General features: G+C 33.6%; 1 protein-coding gene across 10 annotated transcripts in view; it reads left to right on the plus strand.

Annotated features, from left to right (window-relative positions):
* UBR2 (ubiquitin protein ligase E3 component n-recognin 2) overlaps positions 1 to 19,474 on the plus strand; it is a 103,734-nt gene that overhangs the window by 41,235 nt on the left and 43,025 nt on the right. For 7 of the 10 annotated variants that reach the window (XM_004018822.6, XM_012100676.5, XM_042237306.2 and 4 more), the window contains 8 exons: positions 3,965 to 4,085; positions 5,905 to 6,012; positions 6,379 to 6,467; positions 7,570 to 7,668; positions 13,242 to 13,405; positions 13,495 to 13,594; positions 15,000 to 15,128; positions 17,565 to 17,748. In XM_004018822.6, the coding sequence (XP_004018871.1) occupies positions 3,965 to 4,085; positions 5,905 to 6,012; positions 6,379 to 6,467; positions 7,570 to 7,668; positions 13,242 to 13,405; positions 13,495 to 13,594; positions 15,000 to 15,128; positions 17,565 to 17,748 (994 nt within the window). Of the gene's footprint in view, positions 1 to 3,964; positions 4,086 to 5,904; positions 6,013 to 6,378; positions 6,468 to 7,400; positions 7,500 to 7,569; positions 7,669 to 12,913; positions 13,054 to 13,241; positions 13,406 to 13,494; positions 13,595 to 14,999; positions 15,129 to 17,564; positions 17,749 to 19,474 lie in introns of those variants that run through there. The other 3 variants (XM_060403186.1, XM_060403185.1, XM_042237307.2) reach the window with 2 other exon arrangements.

The raw sequence follows: 19,474 nt of genomic DNA on the forward strand, positions 1-19,474 counted from the left end.
ACATTTTTCTGCCTTCATGAAAGCTGACGTCAGCTAAAAATCATGTTTAAGGATACATGAGTTTAACATTGCTTGTTGCTTTACCTAGTTTTTTTAAGCTTTAAGATTGATATAAAAAAATGAATGTTTAGATGCAATACATATATTTTTTTTCTCTCTTCTATTTCTTCATCACAGATGTCTTAGAAAGTTTTTTGCTTTTTGTTTTGCTTTTGATAGGGTTTCATGTTACCTTTTTAGGAATTAAATTGGCCTTTAGCACCAAGATTAGAATTCAGGGGAAGTTGTTGGTACCTTATAACAAGGTATGCTGTATATCCTAATAGCATTTAGTGTATAATACATCTGAAACAAAACTGTTTCCCACATTTAGATTTATTTTTAAAAGTTAGAATTTATTGTTTTTAACTATTCCATGTAACTGCATTTTATGTGAATGTCCTTTTAAAGTATAATTTTATATATTGTAAAATATTTTAAATATATAGATAAAATATGGAGATAACACAGTAAATGCCTGTGTACTACATTATATCTTATTTTCTTCGTGCTTATTTTAAATAAATAAAATAGTACAGAGGCCCTTGTATTGTCTCTTCTAAATCCCATTCCCCTTCCTCTTTTACTAGAGATAACTACTTTTGTTAATTAATTTTTCATTTCCACACACGCCTTTATACTTTTATCTGCTAAATACCTATCAATATTATATGCATTGATTTGGAGGTCTTTAAACATTATGTGACAAGATTCATACTGAATGTATTATATTGTAACTTGGCTTTTCATTTCAGTGTTATTTCTAGATTTATCTGTGTTGATACATGTATGGTATAAAGTATTCCATTGATGACTATACCATCAATGGTGACTTGTCTTTTCCTGTCAGTGTTGTTTCTAGATTTATCTGTTTTGATATATGTATCTGTAAAGTATTCCGTTGATGACTATACTATAATTTTACATTCTCCTGTTGATGGAGAGTTTGGATATTTCCAATTTTTTCCAAGACTGTCAGTCCTGCTATGGACTTTTTTTGGTTCTCTTGTGGCATAGAAGCAAAAGTTTCTCTAGTATATATACCAAGAAATGGAATGGTCAAGTTGTTAAGTTATAAGCATTTTCAGCCATACTAGATTTTGCCAAGTTAATCTCCAAAATAGTGGTACCCAATATACATTCCAGCCAGCAGTGAAGTAGAGTTCCCATGTCTCTACCACTTTGTCAGAACTGTATATTGTCAAATTAAAAATTTTTGCCAACCTGCTGTGTATGTATGGCATCTCATCTGTTAAATTCGCACTGCCTCGATTACTGAGTATCTTATTTCATATTTAATGTATTGGTCATTTAAGTTTTCTGTCAATTTTTTGTTCATACCCTTTACCCATTTTTTTATTAAGTTATTTGTCTTTTTCTTACTCATTCGTAGGGGTTCCTTACATAATCTGACTCCTGATCTTTTGTTGCAGTATCTTTTCCTGACATACAACTTTATATCTAATTTGTGATGCCTCTCCTTTAGCAAAAACTTTAATTTTAATGTAGTAAACTATATTTTTCTGTTAATGAATTTGTGTCTTACTTTAAGAATTCTTGTTATCTGGACATACTCAATTTAATAATGCATTAGAAACAATACTGTGGTAGAACATTCCCATTCTTAGAAACTATATACTGAAGTTTTAGGAATAAGAGGACATGATCCATATGAGTTACCTTCTGTGGTTCTATTCTGTTTGTGTGTGGAGAAAGAAAGATAATGTGTAAGTGATAAAGCAATCAGGACAGAATTTTACAGGTAATTTTACAGAATCCGGGTAAAGGAGATGACATTTTTTCCCTTTAATTTGTTGTTTATAATAGTATTATTTCAGTTTTTCCCTAAAAAATAAGTATTTGTAGTCTCTGGTAATGTCTGCATAGATATGGCAATACTGTTTTCATAATATAGAATAGAAAGTCCAGAAATAGATACTAGGATGAGGAAAATCTAGGACAAAGATATATTCTAAGGGAGGAGGAGAGCTTCTTAACCAAGACTAGAACCCCAGGAGTTAAAAAGAATACATTTTTTTGACTACATAAAAAATTTGCGTAGCAGAATATTATTAAAAATGTCAGTAAATTTAGGAAAATTACTTCTGATGCACAGGATAGACATTTAATGTTTATGATGAACAGAGCACTCATAGATTATCAGGTAGGGAGCAAACAACAGAATAGAAAAATGGACATGGGGTTTGGAAAGACAACCACAGCAGAGATAATCTCAATGGTATAAATATATGCAAAAAGAGACTCAAACTCACTAGTAATTAGCAAAATGATAGGGAGATTTCATACCCAACAGATGGAGAAATTAGAGTGATAAAGTACCTTGCAGGCAGAGATGCATTAATTACTACCATGTATTTGGAAAACAGTCTAGTAGCATATATTAAAATGTTGCCTCTCCTAGAAATCTATCCCATAAAAATACAAGCACCAGTTAGTATGTGTACAAAGATGTTCAGTACTACCTTTGTTGTAGTCATAGAAGATTGAAACAGAGAGAATATGAATACCCTTCTCTAGAGAATGTTTAAATAAATACACACCACAGTATATGATGAGTCATTAAGCACCCCCCCAAAAAATCTATCAACACAAAGATGCAAAAGAGTATGGTAATATTCCATTTTTTTGAAAATCAAATAAAAGTCTTTATAACTGTGTACATATATGATACATATAGGTGGATAAAATATGCAAAGGTATACTGTGCTAAAGTGGTTTATGGAGATGGGATGAGATGGGTAAAGAGATGATTCTAAAGGAAAAGGGGGGGAAACATGTTAAATGAAAAGTTTTGATAGATTTAAATACATTTCTCCAAAGAAGATATGCAGATTGGCAAAGAACATGGAAACATGGTCAATATTACTAATTATTAGGGGAATGCAAGTAAAAACCACAATAAGATAGCACCTCATATGCATTAGGATGGCTATTATAAACAACAACAGAAAATCACAGGTATTGGCAAAGATATAGAGAAATTGGAACCCTCGTGTGCTACTGGTGGGAATGTAAAATGGTGCAACCACTATGGAAAACAGTATGGTGCTTCCTGTAAAAATTAAAAATAGAATTACCATATGATCCAACAGTTTTGCTTCTGATTATGTACACAGAAGAATTGAAAGCAGAGTCTCATGTTCATAACAGCATTATTCAGCTGACAAAAAGTGTCTTATCAGTTCATCCACTGATAGACACTTAAGGAGCAATTTAACTGTATGAATGGTTAAACAGAATTTACATAAATACAGTAGAATTTTATCCAGCCTTTAAAAGGAAGAAAATCCTGGTACACACTACAGTGTAGGTGAACCTTGAGGACATTATGCTAAGTGAAATAAGGAGTCACAAGAAGGTAATGTATGGTTCTGTTTGTATGAGGTACCAGAGTGGGTACAGAGTTTCATTTGCAAGATGAAGAGTTCTGGAAATCAGTTGCACACTAGTGTGTCCTTTGCACCACAGAACTGCATACTTAAAAATGGTTAAGCTGGAAATGTTGGGTGTTTACTATAATTTTTTTTTAAGTATTGATAACATCACATTTGTGCAGTGAAGTAAATTATTCAAATTAGTGTAATTACAGTAAGAAATTAGTTTAAAAACATACAGCCAGTTTAACACTTAAATAATTTGTAATTGATGGGGCACATTTTCAGACATAAGACCAAGAATTCAGATTAAAACTATAACTTCTTACTTTTTTGTAAGAATCCTAGGATTCCTTCTAGAAAATTAGAATCTGAATAAAGCAACCCAAGTCGTGTTTTTCTTACACACGTTCATGAATAACTCACCTATAATGATGAGAGTGTAGTTATATTAAACAAAAATTTGGCTTATTTTCTATAACATAGCCTTTTTAAGTTTGTTTGTTTTCATCCTGTCATTTCTTTTTAAGAGAAATACCAGTAGACAGACAAAGCCACTCAAAGTTCAAGTTATGCATTCGTCTATTGTTGCACATCAGAATTTTGGTTTGAAACTTTTGTCTTGGCTGGGAAGTATTATTGGATATTCAGGTAGGTCCATAAAACCTTTTACAAATTGACTTAAAAATGAGTTCATATGCTCTAGCAAAACTATTTTGGAAAAGTTACAAATGGAATCAGGTGTTCTGGTTTTCTTTTCTTTCTTTGCTTTAGTTTTAAAATACCATCTCAAAATATCTTTATATACACAAAAAAAATATTTCCCAAATTTTGATCTATGGGATCTTTTTTATATACATACATTTATGTATTTTCATACATAAATAAAAGATATTTCTTTATCTTCAAATAAAGGAAACAGTGGGTTAAACGATTGTAAATGATTTTAATATGCTAATGAATCTAAATCTTACCAACTTTATAAAAGAACCTATTTTTAATGGAGCCTCCTGTGGAATTCTTTCCCACAAAGCAAGCTAAAAAAAGCTACTGTAAATAGAACCTAAATGGTTGTTTAAAGGATATCTTTGTTTTGATTTCTATAATATGTGTTTACTGATAATTTGCAACCCTGAAAATATGCAAATTTGAAGTTACTGTGTATTTGAGTTTTTGTTTTTCCACAATCTACAGATTAGATAATCTTTTAAAAGTACTGGTAATAATTAAGAGCCTTCATGTCCAATGCCAAAAATACAAGTTTGTTGTGTAACACTGAAGAATAAACTAGGAATACATCTAAGCTGTCCTACATTTCTGCAGGCAAGGGATGTGGTTTGAATAGATATTACAATGTTTGCTATAAAAAAAATTTCTAAAACATTTGTATTAAGAAGCTATTAGAAAGAGTATTGCCAACTGTGAACTGAAAGGTGAAAATCGGGAGGTGTGGAAATTTAGTAGAACATGTTTGCTTGCCTTTTAAATGTCTTTCCAATTAGTTTTCTTAACCTTTTTTAACTTTGCTGTTTTCCATTGGGTATCTATCCGAATGCCAAGTACTGTGCTACAGAATTAATAAATAGTGTCATGGAAACAGTTTTCTGCTAAAAATTTTCTTTGAGAAAATTTATCATCAACAATTTAAAGACCTTATCATCTATTATTTAATATGTATATAAAATTTTCTCTGTAGCCTTCTAAAAAATTTGTTTGGTAGCTCTTATAATTAAATTTTAAAAGAAGTTTCAGATTATTTTGCATGATTGTAGATGACTAAAAACAGTGATTTTAAATATAAAATATGAAACTGGAAGGTATTAAAGTTCTAGTTTTGTTAATGCTTACATTAATATTTGAAGGTTTTTTTTTTTTTAGTTTAGCATTTAGAATATGTAGGAATTTGCCTTCCAAAGCCTCTCATATAGTGGGTATACATAAGTATATATTTTTGTATTTTTGTTTAATGAAGAACATTTTGCATAATAACAGTAAAATGGACTGGTATATATAAAGTACAGAGCATGTATTCTTTTAAATGATATCATAATTTCATATTATACCTATCTTCTGTTATCATAGGATATATAATTTTATTAATATATAATTTTTTAACTAATATATAATTTTACTAATACCTGGTTTAATTAGCATAGGTGCTTAGAAAACTATGTTTACTTCAGTGGCTTTTGGATTCTTTGTTTAAATTGTTTAAAAGATCATTGCCATTCTGATAGACAAATGTTTTGGTATTCTGGAATAAAAATCGGTATATGATGCAAGATTTGGAATTTTTCTCCATTTTGTGAAAATGTTAACAAAATAGTTAATAAAGTTACGTTTTCTGAATAAATCTGACCTTTTAAAGGCAAGTAAAAACTATAGTAAGTCCGTTTGAACATTTTTACTAATATGTTATTTTAATATTTGAAGTTAACTATTTCTTGACTATTTTTCTTTCTGTTTTAAGATGGCCTTCGCCGAATTTTATGTCAGGTTGGTTTACAAGAAGGGCCAGATGGTGAAAACTCTTCTCTAGTGGATAGATTGATGCTTAGTGATTCCAAATTGTGGAAAGGTAAGTATCTTAACTACTGTAAGGTATAGGGGAACTTTCATAGGTAATTGGAATATTTAAGTTTCTTTTTCATTTGAGGAAATATTTAATAAATATGTTTATGGTTTTTAGAATTAGCTAATGCAGTCTTATTCTTTGGGGAGAAAACAGATTTGAGGATCCATGACTCAAATAACCTTTGTTTTGTTGGAAGAATACATTTAGAAAAACTGATTTTTAAAGAACAGGTTTCACATGTTTTAAGGAATACATGTAGAGTTTTGCGCTTGAGACTTAAAAATACAATTGATCATATGAAAACTTTGAAAATGTAATTTTTGGCTTGTTTGGTATATCGTCATGTTACATCTGCTCTTTTTGTAAAAGGTGCTAGGAGTGTGTATCATCAGTTGTTCATGAGCAGTCTACTTATGGATTTGAAATACAAGAAACTGTTTGCTGTTCGATTTGCAAAGGTAAGTAGTTTCTCACTTTTGAAGAATAATAAAATAGATTATATACAGAATAGCTGTAGTCCATGATTATATCCAGCATTTGTAAAATTAATAGCTAATAGCAATATGTCATTATGTTAATTTTAAATTCTAAGAAACTTCATAAATTATCTTTTTAGCTTTTATCAATAGAATAAAAGTCTAGCAGTGAGGTTTTTCATGTATATAACCTGCCATGATAATATGAATATCCATCTATGCAGTGTCTATGACATGAAGTGATAAATGGATACTTTAAACCTATACCATTCTGAATTATGATATTATTCCTATTAAATTTTGTGTAGGAAAAGATAATTTAGTTGAAACGACATGTGTATATGGATGTGATTTAAAAATCATGAACTCTAGGTTGTTGATATCATTGAATTATGTTCTTCTCCCTTAAGCTAACTGCTTTGCTATTTTTATTCACCTGAATTAGGGATTATTAACAAAGGAAACATAAGAATCATTTGAGGAGCTCTTTCAAAATATACATGTTTGTGTTTTCCACTCTCAAACCTGCTGAAGAGAATTAACCAAGAATAGGGTCTAATCATGTGTACTTTGAAAGAGCCATCAGGTGACTGTGATAGGCATCCAGAAGTAATGAAAGTCTGATTTCATCAGAGACAGTGTAAAGCTACTGTGATTTAGCTCCACCTGAGTTCAATGACAGCCCAGGATTTTAATAGCTGTTACTCTTATTTGAGCTCGTAAACTGCCATTGTGCTCAAGAAGATTGAATAGTGCATCAGTGTTTTTACAGATTAGTATATTGGTAGTTGGTAGAAATCATTCCAGTTTTTCTCATAGCACATCTTATTGACTCCTCCAGCACTGATTTTTCATTATAATCCTTAAACATTTGGTCATTGTGGATTAGAGGTGAATCTCCCCCTTGTTGTTTAGAATTACCAGCAGTTGCAGAGAGATTTTATGGAGGATGATCACGAGCGAGCAGTGTCCGTGACTGCTCTGTCTGTCCAGTTCTTCACCGCACCTACTCTGGTGAGTAGTGCTTGCCTCTTCTTTGTCACTGATAGCTGGCACTCCTTGCCTTTTTTTGCCTTCTTAATAGAACTATGAGCGTTTGCAGAGTGATTATGTGACAGATGACCACGACAGAGAGTTTTCAATCGCAGACTTCTCGGTTCAGATTTTCACAGTCCCTTCACTTGTAAGTACTAAAAGACGAAGAAGAACTTTCTTGTTTTCCACTAGAGGGAGTAAAGCCTTAAAATAATAGAGAACTGAGATCTGTATATTTCTGAATAGAAAAATATTTTATTAATGGGTGATAAGACTTCAGATGCCTTGTATACCAGAAGATATAACTTTGAATGTGTAATCTGGAGGGGGAAAGTTATTTGAACTCAATCTGTACTTTCTCATAGTACTTCCTTGAGGTTTTGAACTGACAAGTTCATTAAACTCATTAGTTTAACAAGTTTATCCATTAGAAACAGCATATTGTGCAAATTCCTTGACTGTCCAGTGGTTAGAACTCAGTGCTTTTGCTGGCTCCTGGGTTCAGTCCCTGGTTGGGGAACTAGAATCTCACAAACGACACAGTGTGGCCAAAAAAGAAAGGCAGGAAGGGAGAAACAGCCCATTGTATATAATCTCACATTTTGAAAAGCCTCCTTTTCCACCCTAAGGGAAGGGATTACTAAGGCAATTGAATCATGATGATTCGGTTATCTTGTACTAAGTTTCACTAGTTGTTCCAGCAGGCATCCTTGTGTTTTCATAATATTGAATAATTAATATTTAACTCATTTAAACAAAACTTTGAGCACCTGTTATTTATTTAGTTCTGTGCTTTGGGAATGAAATGATGAACAAAAACAGACGTAGTCTTTGCCCTCATGAAACTTACTGTAGAGGGAAAGACACATAAATGGTTAATTAAAGCTATAATAAAAACTCTGAAGAATTTGGTTGTTTTGAGAGAATAGTAAAAAGATCTGACCTTTTTCCAGTTTGGTAGAGGATTCTATGTAGCTTTATGCAGGCTCATGCAGGAAAATCTATTCAGAGGAACCAGCACTTGAGAAAACCCTGAAGTAGGTACATTCCTATAAAGGGAATAGAAGGAAAGAAGTGCAGTCGAACATCCTTGAACATGGAATAAAATGAGACCAGAAACATACGCAAGGACCTAACTGTATGGAGTTAAGAGGCGGCTGCTGCTGCTGCTGCTGCTGCTAAGTCACTTCAGTCGTGTCTGACTCTGTGCGACCCCATAGACGGCAGCCTACCAGGCTCCGCCGTCCCTGGGATTCTCCAGGCAAGAATACTGGAGTGGGGTGCCATTGCCTTCTCTGTAAGAGTATGCTACACTTATTTTATTAATAAGGTGTCTGTTCCAGCTTCTTTTTTTAATGACTGTTTTTTCCTCAGATACTTTTATATTCAAAGGTGTATTCTAACACAGCTGAAGCTATCTGAAGTCTATTTACTCACTAATGAGATATTTTGGTCCAAATTAAGGATTTTTATTTTTATCTTAAGAGCATTGGAAGGCATTGAAGAGTTTGAAGTGGCACTTACATCATCACATTTGTGATTTTTAAAAGATGAGGCTTTTTGTAATTTGGAGAACAAATTTGCTGCGGCAGTAGTAGTTGTGGGGAGCCTGTTAGGGATTGTGGCAAAGGGTCTAGAAGTTGTGAGAGAGATGTAAGTAGTGAAATCTGCTAAACAACCACACTTTGGGTTTCAGGGATATTGGGTTTGGTGAGTCGTTGATTATTGGGTTTGAGGGGAAAACGTGAAGGTGATTCTTGGGTTTCTGATTGTAACCAAGTAGGTTTCTCTGCCGCTTGCATAGGAAGTTTTGGAGAATGAGTAGAACTTGTAAAGAGGGCAAGTGTTGCTTTCAGTTTAGTCAGCAGTAAGTTTGAGAAGCTTCTGAGACAGTCCCATGTGTAATCAAACCTGCATTTCTCCCTCATTGATCCTTTTGTCCGTTTCGATGCCAGTGCTCAGTTTGAATAATTTTAGCCTAATATTCCATTTTAATATTTAATTGAGCTCTAGATCTCCTTTTATTATTCTTTCCAAGAAATTTATTGGGACTTCCACGATGGTTCAGTGGCAAAGACTTTGTGTGCCGCGCCCCCCAACTACCACCAATACGGGGGGCCCAGATTCAGTCTCTGCTTGGGGAACTAGACCCCACACGCAGCAACTAAAGAGCCCATGTGCTGCAACTAAACCCTGATGCAAGTAAATATAAGAACTGAGCTAAAAAAAGAAAAAAAAATTTTCTTAATTATTTTAGGCCTTTTTTTTTTAAGGACTAAAATCATTTTGTCAATTTCAAAAAACAAAGACACATATTAGGGGTTTTGACTAAAAACCTACTGGCTCAGTGTTAAAGAATCCTCTTGGCAGCACAGGAGACGCAAGTTCAGTCCCTGGGTCGGGAAGATCCCCTGGAGAAGAAAATGGTAACCCACTCCAGTATTCTTGCCCGGAAAATCCTGTGGACAGAAGAACCTGGTGGGCTATAGCCCATGGGGTCTTAAAAGAGTCAGACGTGACTTGATGACTAAACAACAACAAACAGAAATAAATTTGTCAGTTTCAAAAACATGTTAGAGTTTTTGACTGAAAAAATGTTTTAATTATAGATAATTTGGGAAGAACTGATATTTTTGCAATATTGAATATCCCCATCTAGGAACATAATTTGTCCTAAAAGTGTTTTATGTTTTATATTTTTGACACTATTATAAATTACTCACAGTTTTAATCTCATTATGGATAATATATTAAGAACTGATTTTTATATATCCATCTTGTATCTATCTGGTTTTCTTATTAACATTTTCTCTAATATTTTGTGTTAATTCCTTAGAATTTCTAGTAATCTGCATATAATAATTTTTGGTTTTTTCTAATTCAATTTTTTATGTTTGCTTCTTACCTGACTCCTTTAGCTAGAAACGCTAGAAAAATAACATGTATTTGTAATTCAGAGCATATTTATTTAGAATTTTTATTAACTAGGCATTGTTTGAGGCTCTGGAGATAAGTAGAGCAATAAACAAAAAAGACAAAAGACCTTGTTCCCATGGAATTGACAATCTTAACTAAGAAGAGATACATGTATGTAATACTACTTATAAATAAAGGTCGTTGAGAAGTGCTATAAAGTAGGAAAGCAGATTAAAAGGTTAGAGAGTGACAGTGAAAGGGTCATATTTTATACAAGGTTTTCCAAAAAAAGCCTCTTGGAGAGATGGTGTTTGAACAGAGACATGAGGGAGTAAGTGATGTGCCTAGCTGGTGGAAAAGTCTTCTCAGCAGAGAAAAATAGCAAATGCAAAGTTCTGAGGTGAATGTGCACTTGACATTTTAGAAGAAAAAACCCAAATCAGGCCAATGTTGCTAGAGTGACTGAGGAGGAGAATGATCCGTGAGGTCACTGAGTTTGGGGATGGGGTGTGATGGGAGTAGACAGTGCCAGACCTTGAAGGCCATTGTAATACAACTCCTTCTGTCTTTTATCTAAAGGAAGTAGAAAAGGGGAAATAGTAAAGAACACAAATTAACAAAATGTACAAAAAGTTTTTCTTTGAGGATAAGAAAAGCAAAACTGGTGGGAGATAGATCTCTAGAAAGTCTAATAAGAAAAATAGAAAAAATTTTAATTTAAAAGGGATTGCAAAAGCTACAAATCTTATAGGTTTCAAATAGAAAATAGGCAACATTAGGATCCAGTTAATATAATTGGAAATCTAGATGAGATAAACAGATCCCTAAGAAAAAAACACCGGTTATTACAGGAGAAACAAGAAATAGAAATTTTAATTAATATAAAAATCTGCTCCCAAGGAAGTCCCCAGGCCCAAAGGCTATACTGGGAAATTCTTCCAAATATTTAAGAAAAAAATAATACCTGTCTTATATAACTTTTCCTAGAAAACAGAGAAAGAATATACTTGACAATTTTATGACATCCTCTGTAATCTTATTACCAAAACTGAGATTGAATTGCAGCCAGAATCAAGCAATATGGGAAAAGGATAACATATCATAACCAAGTTTGTTTTATTTCTTTAAGGCAAGAGTAGTATACCATTTGAAAACAAAATCAGCTTGCATAAAAGAGCTTATTAACAGACAAAAAGGAGGAAAATTGATCATATCAGATGCTTATCCAGAATTCATGATTTAAAACAAATTAATAAAACCTCATTGCAAATGAAATAGGAATAAAAGAATTTCTTTGATCTGATAAAGTACCTAAGAGCAAAACAAAAAGTAAAAATTGAAAGCAAACAGTGTGCTTGATGGCAAGATAGTAAAAGCTTGTCCCCTGAGACTAGAAGTTTTTCTTAAGTCAGTGAAATTGCATATACTCATTTAATTGTCTCAAAATTGACTAATACAGCAAACAAGAAGGAAAATCGTTTTACTTGTCAATTCCTCCCCTCCTTCAAACATGAACTGTAGTCTTCACTGTCTAGGAAAATTAACATAAATTAATCCTATTGACTTTGAGCTTCTTGGAGCCTAAGTCCTGGCAGTGAGATGATGATTTAAGAGTTTTTCAAAGGGATATTTAACTGTACATTAATAGATTTTCTCCTTATCTGATGACTTTACCACTTAAAACCTCTACATTAGGCATCTTTTCTTCTTTGACAGCTTTGTCTTCTTTCAGTTGACAGTTTGGAGTTTAGTGATATCAGTTAAAAATTATAATGTATATTACCTTAACCCAGTAATTCACTTCTAGGAAATTATTTTCTGAATCTCCTTGCAGCTGTACACAGTAGATAATTGTTGCAGTATCTTTTGTGATAAATAGCATAAGATTGGGAAAAACCCAAATGCTCACCAGTAAAGGACCTGGCTAATAAAGTATGATAGAAGAGAATAGTTGTGATAGTTAAAAAGAATGAGAGAATTTATGTTAACTGGTATGGAATAATCTCCAAAATATATCAGGTGAAAAACCAAGTGCAGAACAGTGTTTATAATATACTATCCTTTGGGCAGGAGGCAGAGGGCAGAGATCATTTTACATACTCATACTTACATCTACTTAATAACATTTATTCATGTATACTATAAATGTATATATATATGTGTGTGTATGTATGCATACATGTATATGTTATACACACACCACCTCTGGAAGTATATGTAAGAAAACTGCTAACAAACATTGCCTTTGAAAGGGGAACTTTGGGAGCTAAGAGACTACCTTTTTACTTTTTTTGCATCATTTAAGTGTATTTGCTTATTCAAAAATACATAGATATGTATATCTATACATAGAAAGAGACAAAAAATAAATCTCAACTAAGATTAAAAGAAATATGGTTTCATATTTCATACTGAGTTCTACAGAATCTGTGATATAAGCCTGTGGATCCTAGAATAATTATACCATACCATTATAGGTGTCTAAATGTCTCAGTTAAGGAAAATTTGCAGCCTGATTCAGATCCCCCACCCTGAATTGTCTTTGAATAATGAGCCTTGGATCTGTCTCCTTACATTCTGGCATCTTTCTCCGTGATATAATTGTTGCTTCATACACGTGGCAATTGGAGTAAGTAATTGTTATTTAGAAATACACAATAATGCATTTATGATATTATGATATTATATAGTTGTATTGAAAAAGGCCTAAACTGAAAGAGCTAGCCACTGTTGGTGACTTTTTTTTTTTAAGCTTTGTGGTAAATAGTTTTTTATTACCGTGCATTCTGATATACTTTGTCTTAGGCTCGGATGCTTATCACAGAAGAAAACCTGATGACCACTATCATTAAGACTTTCATGGATCATTTGAGGCATCGAGATGTCCAAGGCAGATTTCAGTTTGAACGATATACTGCTTTACAAGCCTTTAAGTTTAGGAGGGTTCAGAGTCTTATTTTAGATCTCAAGTAAGTTTTTGTTTAGTTGTTAAACCAGTTGCAACTTGTAAAAGGTCATTGTTTATTCGTATACTCATTGCTGTTTTTATCTTGTTCAGGTATGTGTTAATTAGCAAACCAACTGAATGGTCAGATGGTCTGAGGCAGAAGTTCCTGGAAGGATTTGATGCCTTTTTGGAATTACTCAAATGTATGCAGGTATGTATAAATGGATACATTTCAAAAGGGAAATGTTTACTTTTTCCTTTTTGGCTCACTGATCTAAATATCTTTCTGTTTGCATTTTTTTCATTCTGGGCATATTTTTAAAAGAATAATTTGGATAGCTACAGTTTGGACCAAGAAGCTCCTCTTAATTGGAAACTCTTAGAAAGGTGTAGAATACATGAAATCCCAGCAGAGGTTCTGACATCTGCTGTTCTTTTGTATTTGGTTATTCTTTTGGTTACCGTTAATGTTCTTTCTTTGGGGGCTTCACATTAGTTGTTTTGTTTTGAATATGCTTGAATGGAAGTATTGTCAACTTAGTTAAGAAGCTATGTTTATGTGTTTTTTTAATGTTTCCATATTTCTTTTTTGTTTCATGGATGCCATATTTATATGATATAGTATAGAACTCTCCTCACCAGCTGCCCCTTTTAATTTTCTTTTTGGATACACCTCTGTATACAAAATAAAATCTAGAAACAAATTAACTGGTATAGTTAACCAGTTTTTGTTGTTATTGTTTTGTTTGTTTTTAGCTACAACTTGAGGCTTGTGGGATTTCAGTCCCCAACCAGGGATCAAACCTCAGCAGTGAGAGCACTAGTCCTAGCCACTAGACAGCCAGGGGATTCCGCTGGCTGCAAAAAGATAGAGAACGTTTCAGAAAACATGAGCAATATCATTATGCTTTCCTTAGTACCTGTCCTTTTTAGGATATATTCTAGTTCCCGTGTTATGTGGTAGTTTAATGGATGTTAAATTTATTATAGTACTTCTGTTTTTTGCTTTGTGCCTGTAGACACAGTAGCTACCTTGGTTAATTTGAATACTCAAAATATCATATATTTTCCATCATTTAATTAGTTCTGTTCCACCAGGGTAGTTAGGCTAGTTTCTAAAGAGGTATATTTTTTTGTATTAAAAGCTGTTTATCTTTTTCTAGTTTTGCTTTCCTTCAGACTCTGAAAACTTGCAGTTGCAAATTACAAATAAATATAAAAATTTTATTTTATCATTTTATAGAACATATTTATGAATTCAATAGCATTTTAAAAGCCTGTCAAATTTCTTCTGACAGTTTTTTCTATAGATGATAGAACTAAAAAGGAATTTTTGAAGGATTGTTGCAGTGAAGTACAAATTTTATTGTCTAAAACATGTAGAAGATTGCCTCTAAAGTAATTCATTGTATATTTTACTGGGATTTTTTTCTGTATAAAATTTTAGGGAATATTATATAAACATGTAATTTAAGAAGTTGGACTTCTCATACTGCTTGAAACTTCCTGTTAAAACTTTTCTGTAATCAGTATATATTTCTTCTACATTATTTCTTAAGTTTCTATGTAGAAGAACAAATGTAATTTTAATTTATTTAAAATCTTTTCACTTCAAGGGAATGGATCCAATTACACGTCAAGTAGGACAGCATATTGAAATGGAACCAGAGTGGGAAGCCGCCTTCACACTACAAATGAAATTAACACATGTCATTTCAATGATACAAGACTGGTGTGCTTTAGACGTGAGTCTCTTCTGGGGTCAGGGATAGGAGATAAATGGAGGAGGGGCAGAGATAAACAATTTCCTAAGTAAAATATGAGGCAGTTTGGAGAGGATAGTGATGATATGCTCATAAAATAGCATATTTTCCTCTTTCACCTATACATTCAATAAAAACTACAATTCTAAAGCCTTAGGGAAATTAGAAAATAGAGGGAGATGTAATCCATACTCGTTTCTCTTATGTTGCTGTCTTCTTTTTTTTCCCATAATCCTATCAAGATTTTGAGCATATAAAAAGTTTATAAATTACCCCAAAATGAAATTTTACTATTAGTACATTTATCCTGTGTCTTTAAATGGTGTTGGCCGCCTTTGGCTGTAAAATCTAGATGAGAGGTGTAAGTTAGGAGATCAGAGAAGGCTTCCATGAGATCTAAACTATGTGTCAGAGTTAACTGATCAGAGTAAAGAATATTCCTGACTGAGGAAAAGGTGTATCATGCTGTCTGATGAAGAGGAGTATGGTTGTTCCAGAAGCTGTGAGAGGCTGTAGTTGGAGCAGAGGTTGAAGACATGACTTTGCAGGGCCGTGTTCAGAAATCTGAATTTTATTCTGACTGAAGTGGATGCTGTTTGAGACTCCCAAGCAGAAAAGTGACATGATCCAGTTTACATGTTTTTGAAAGTTACTTTGTGTGGATAACAGAAGGAGGAGGGCAAGAGTAGAAGCAGGAAGTTCAGTGGAGACACATTGGCTTTCCTTTAAGTGACTGGAGATATCAGTGGCCAGGTTTGAGAGCATTTTGGATGTGGTTGCTAGCTTGGTAATAGATTGCACAATGGGGAATGAGGAAAATAGAGGCCAGAAATAAACCCACAGAATTATGGTCAGTTAATCCACAACAAAGGAGACAGTATGCCATGGAAAGAAGGTGATCTTTTTCAGTAAGTAATGCTAGGAAAACTGGACAGCTGCATGTAAAAGAATGAAATTAGAACATTTCCTCACACCGTATAAAAGAATAAACTCAAATTGGATTAAGACCTAAATGTAAGACTGGAAACCATAAAGCTCCTAGAAGAAAGCATAGAACACTCTTTGACATAAATCTTAGTAAATTTTTTGGATGTATTTCCTAAGGCAAAGGAAACAAAAGCAAAAGAATAAACAAATGGAACCTAACTAAACTTAAAAGCTTCCACACAGCAAAGAAAACCATCAACAAAACAGAGACACAACCTACTGAGGAGGAGAAAATATTTGCCAGTGAGATGACCAATAAGGGATTATTATCCAAAATATATAAACAGCCCACACAGCTCAATATCAAACAAACAAAATATCAAAAAAATAGCCCAATTTAAAAGTGGGCAGAAGACCCGAATGGACATTTTTCCAAGGTAGACATACAGATGACCAATAGGCACATGAAAAGACGCTTAACACTGCTAATCATAAGAGAAATGCAAATCAAACCACGATGAGCTACCACTTCACACACGTCAGAATAGTCATCACAGAGAACACAAATAACACATGTTGGCGAGGATGTGGAGGAAAGGAAACCTGTACAACTGTTAGTGTGAATGTAAATTGTTATAGCCACTATGGAAAACAATATGGAAGTTCTTCAAAAACTAAAAATAGAGCCACCATAAAATGCAGCAATCCCACTCCTAGGTATTTATCTGAAGATAAAGAAACACTAATTTGAAGAAATACATGCTGGCCAATGAGCCTGGAAGGCTACAGTCCACTCACAAAGAGCTGGACTTGACTGAGTGACCAAGACTCCAGTGTTCACAGCAGCACAATTGCGAGGATACAGTGTCCAGCAGACGAGTGCCTAAGAATGGGGGGGGGGGTAGGTGTGGTAGAATATTACTCAGCCAGGAAAAGAATGGAATTTTGCATTAGCAACAACATTGATGGACCCTGGAGGGTATTATGCTTAGTGAAATAAGTCAGAAAGACAAATCTTATAATCACTTATGTGTGGAGTCTAAAAAATAAAACAGAAGCAGACTCACAGGTACAGAGAACAAACTAGTGGTTACCAGTGGAGAGAAAGAAGACCAGGAGGGGCAAAATAGGAGAGATTAAGAGGTACAAACCACTGTGTATAAAATAAATAAGCTATAAAAATATATTGTACAACACAATATAGTCAATATTTTATAATAACTAAATGGAATATAATCTATAAAAATGTACATCAACTATGCCTCAATTTAAAGAAAAAAATGGGGAATGAGGAAAAGGAATATATTAGAATGACTTCTAGATTTCTGCACCTCTGTAGAGATATTCCCTGAGACAGGACCTTGGATAGAGGGAGCAAGTTGCAAGGGAAGATATAGTTTGCCCGTATTGATATTTGAGGTAAACATTCATCATTGAATTTGAGATTCCTATTTTAATATTGTAGAAACTTAACAAAATCCTCTTTTACAGGAGAAAGTGTTAATTGAGGCTTACAAGAAATGCCTTGCTGTATTGATGCAGTGTCATGGTGGTTTTACTGATGGTGAACAGCCAGTCACGTTAAGCATTTGTGGACATTCGGTGGAAACTATCAGATACTGTGTTTCCAAAGAAAAAGTTAGCATTCACCTCCCAGTTTCTCGCTTACTTGCAGGTAAAACATTTTTCCCTAAAAAAGGAACCCTGAAATTGTCTTTTGAATTGTTGTTTGTGGTTAGTATTTACTGAATACTTACAATGCTGTATTTTGAAAGTGTTCTTGTTCAGATCAGTCTATCACTTAAGTGATTGTTAATAAATTGAAAACACCCTAGACTTCCTCTCTCTCTAAGCAGTTTCTTATTGATAAATTTTTTAATCATCAGGTTGAAGTGAGTTCCAAATTAGGCCTTTTTAATCGTAAGTAGCTGATTTACACACTATTTACACATGCTCGACTATTTGAAGCTGCTACCTCACGGCAGCCAGAAACTCTGCATATGCACTCGTCTGTCTCTATAGATATAGTAACTTTCTTCCACATTTCTTGAGTGCAGGAATTCCCAGCCTGTTCACATACTGTTCCCTTTAGTTCCATTTTCAACTCAGAGAGTAGAAAAGTAAAGTAAATATTTTCACTCATTGCAGAATTTGCAATGTAGCTTAAATGTGTGGCTCAGTAACTTAATAATGTGAAAGTAGTTTGTGTGTGTGTGTGTGTGCAAGTGTAAAAGACTGGAGAATTGGTATCTTTTCTTCCTTAAATGTTTGGTAGAATTCACCAGTAAAATAGTATGGAACTGATACTTTCCCTTTTTTGATAGGTAATTAATCATTGATTCAGTTTCTTCAGCAGATATACAACAGTTCCTATTATCTGTATCTCCTTGTGTGAGTTTTGGTGGTTTGTGTTTTTCAAGAAATTGGTCTATTTCGTCTGAGTTATCAAATATGTGGACACGGAGTTGTTCATAAAATTCCTTTATTATCCTTTTAATGTCTATGGGATAAGTAGTAACAATCCCTCTGTCATTTCTGAAGCCTTTTTTTTCTTTCATTGTTCTGTGTATTACCACATTATCTTGCCAATAGATGTTAGCATTCCAACAATTTTTTTAGATTCTTATTGAAATTGTGGTGATTTGATTGAACTTAGACATGTGAATTTAAATAGTACAAGTAGAACAATAAAAAGTGCCAGGAATGAAATTGTGATTGTAGGCAAAAATCTTTTTCCTGTAACTTGTTCATGCCCAGTTTTGTTTTCATAAGTATTGATACTTGCATGCTGAACTATTGATCTTCAGTACAGGCAAGTGATGGCATGGTGGTGTGGCATAGTGTTCAACTAGAATGCAGGAAAGTGGGTCTCCAACTCAGCCACTGATTTTTTTCTGCCCTTTGAAAATCTGAGCAGAAGCTAATGCTGATAATTATCCAGAGGGAAAACAGTCAGTACTCTAAAAATGTACTAATTTTGCCGAGGTATTTACCCACCTCAGTCCTCTAATATTTTGAGCATTTTATCTTTCTGTGTTTGGCAAACCTTGGCCTGAATGCTTATAATCTAACTGGAGAGCCAAGTAAACATACACAGAGCAGTTCAAGAACAACTTGGAGGCTGTGCTAATGGAGGCTGAGTGCACATTGTCAGAATGGGATTCTCAATACAGGTGTTCTTGGATGAGGAAAGCTTCAAACCAGGCTTGACCAAGCGGCCTGCATCTATTGATGAGACTGTAAAATGCATTCTCTGTTTAGACAACAACATAAATAGGACAATTCTTAGCTAGCAGAATTAACTAAGGTTGAGCTATGAAAAGCCCTTTGCAATTAGGGGCGAAAGAGGCTTTGATCCTAAACTGGAAGCTCTGGGGAACTGAATTCTGAGGTCAGGATCG

This window comes from Ovis aries, chromosome 20 (genome assembly GCF_016772045.2).
Source record: "Ovis aries strain OAR_USU_Benz2616 breed Rambouillet chromosome 20, ARS-UI_Ramb_v3.0, whole genome shotgun sequence".
Taxonomy (NCBI): Eukaryota; Metazoa; Chordata; class Mammalia; order Artiodactyla; family Bovidae; genus Ovis; species Ovis aries.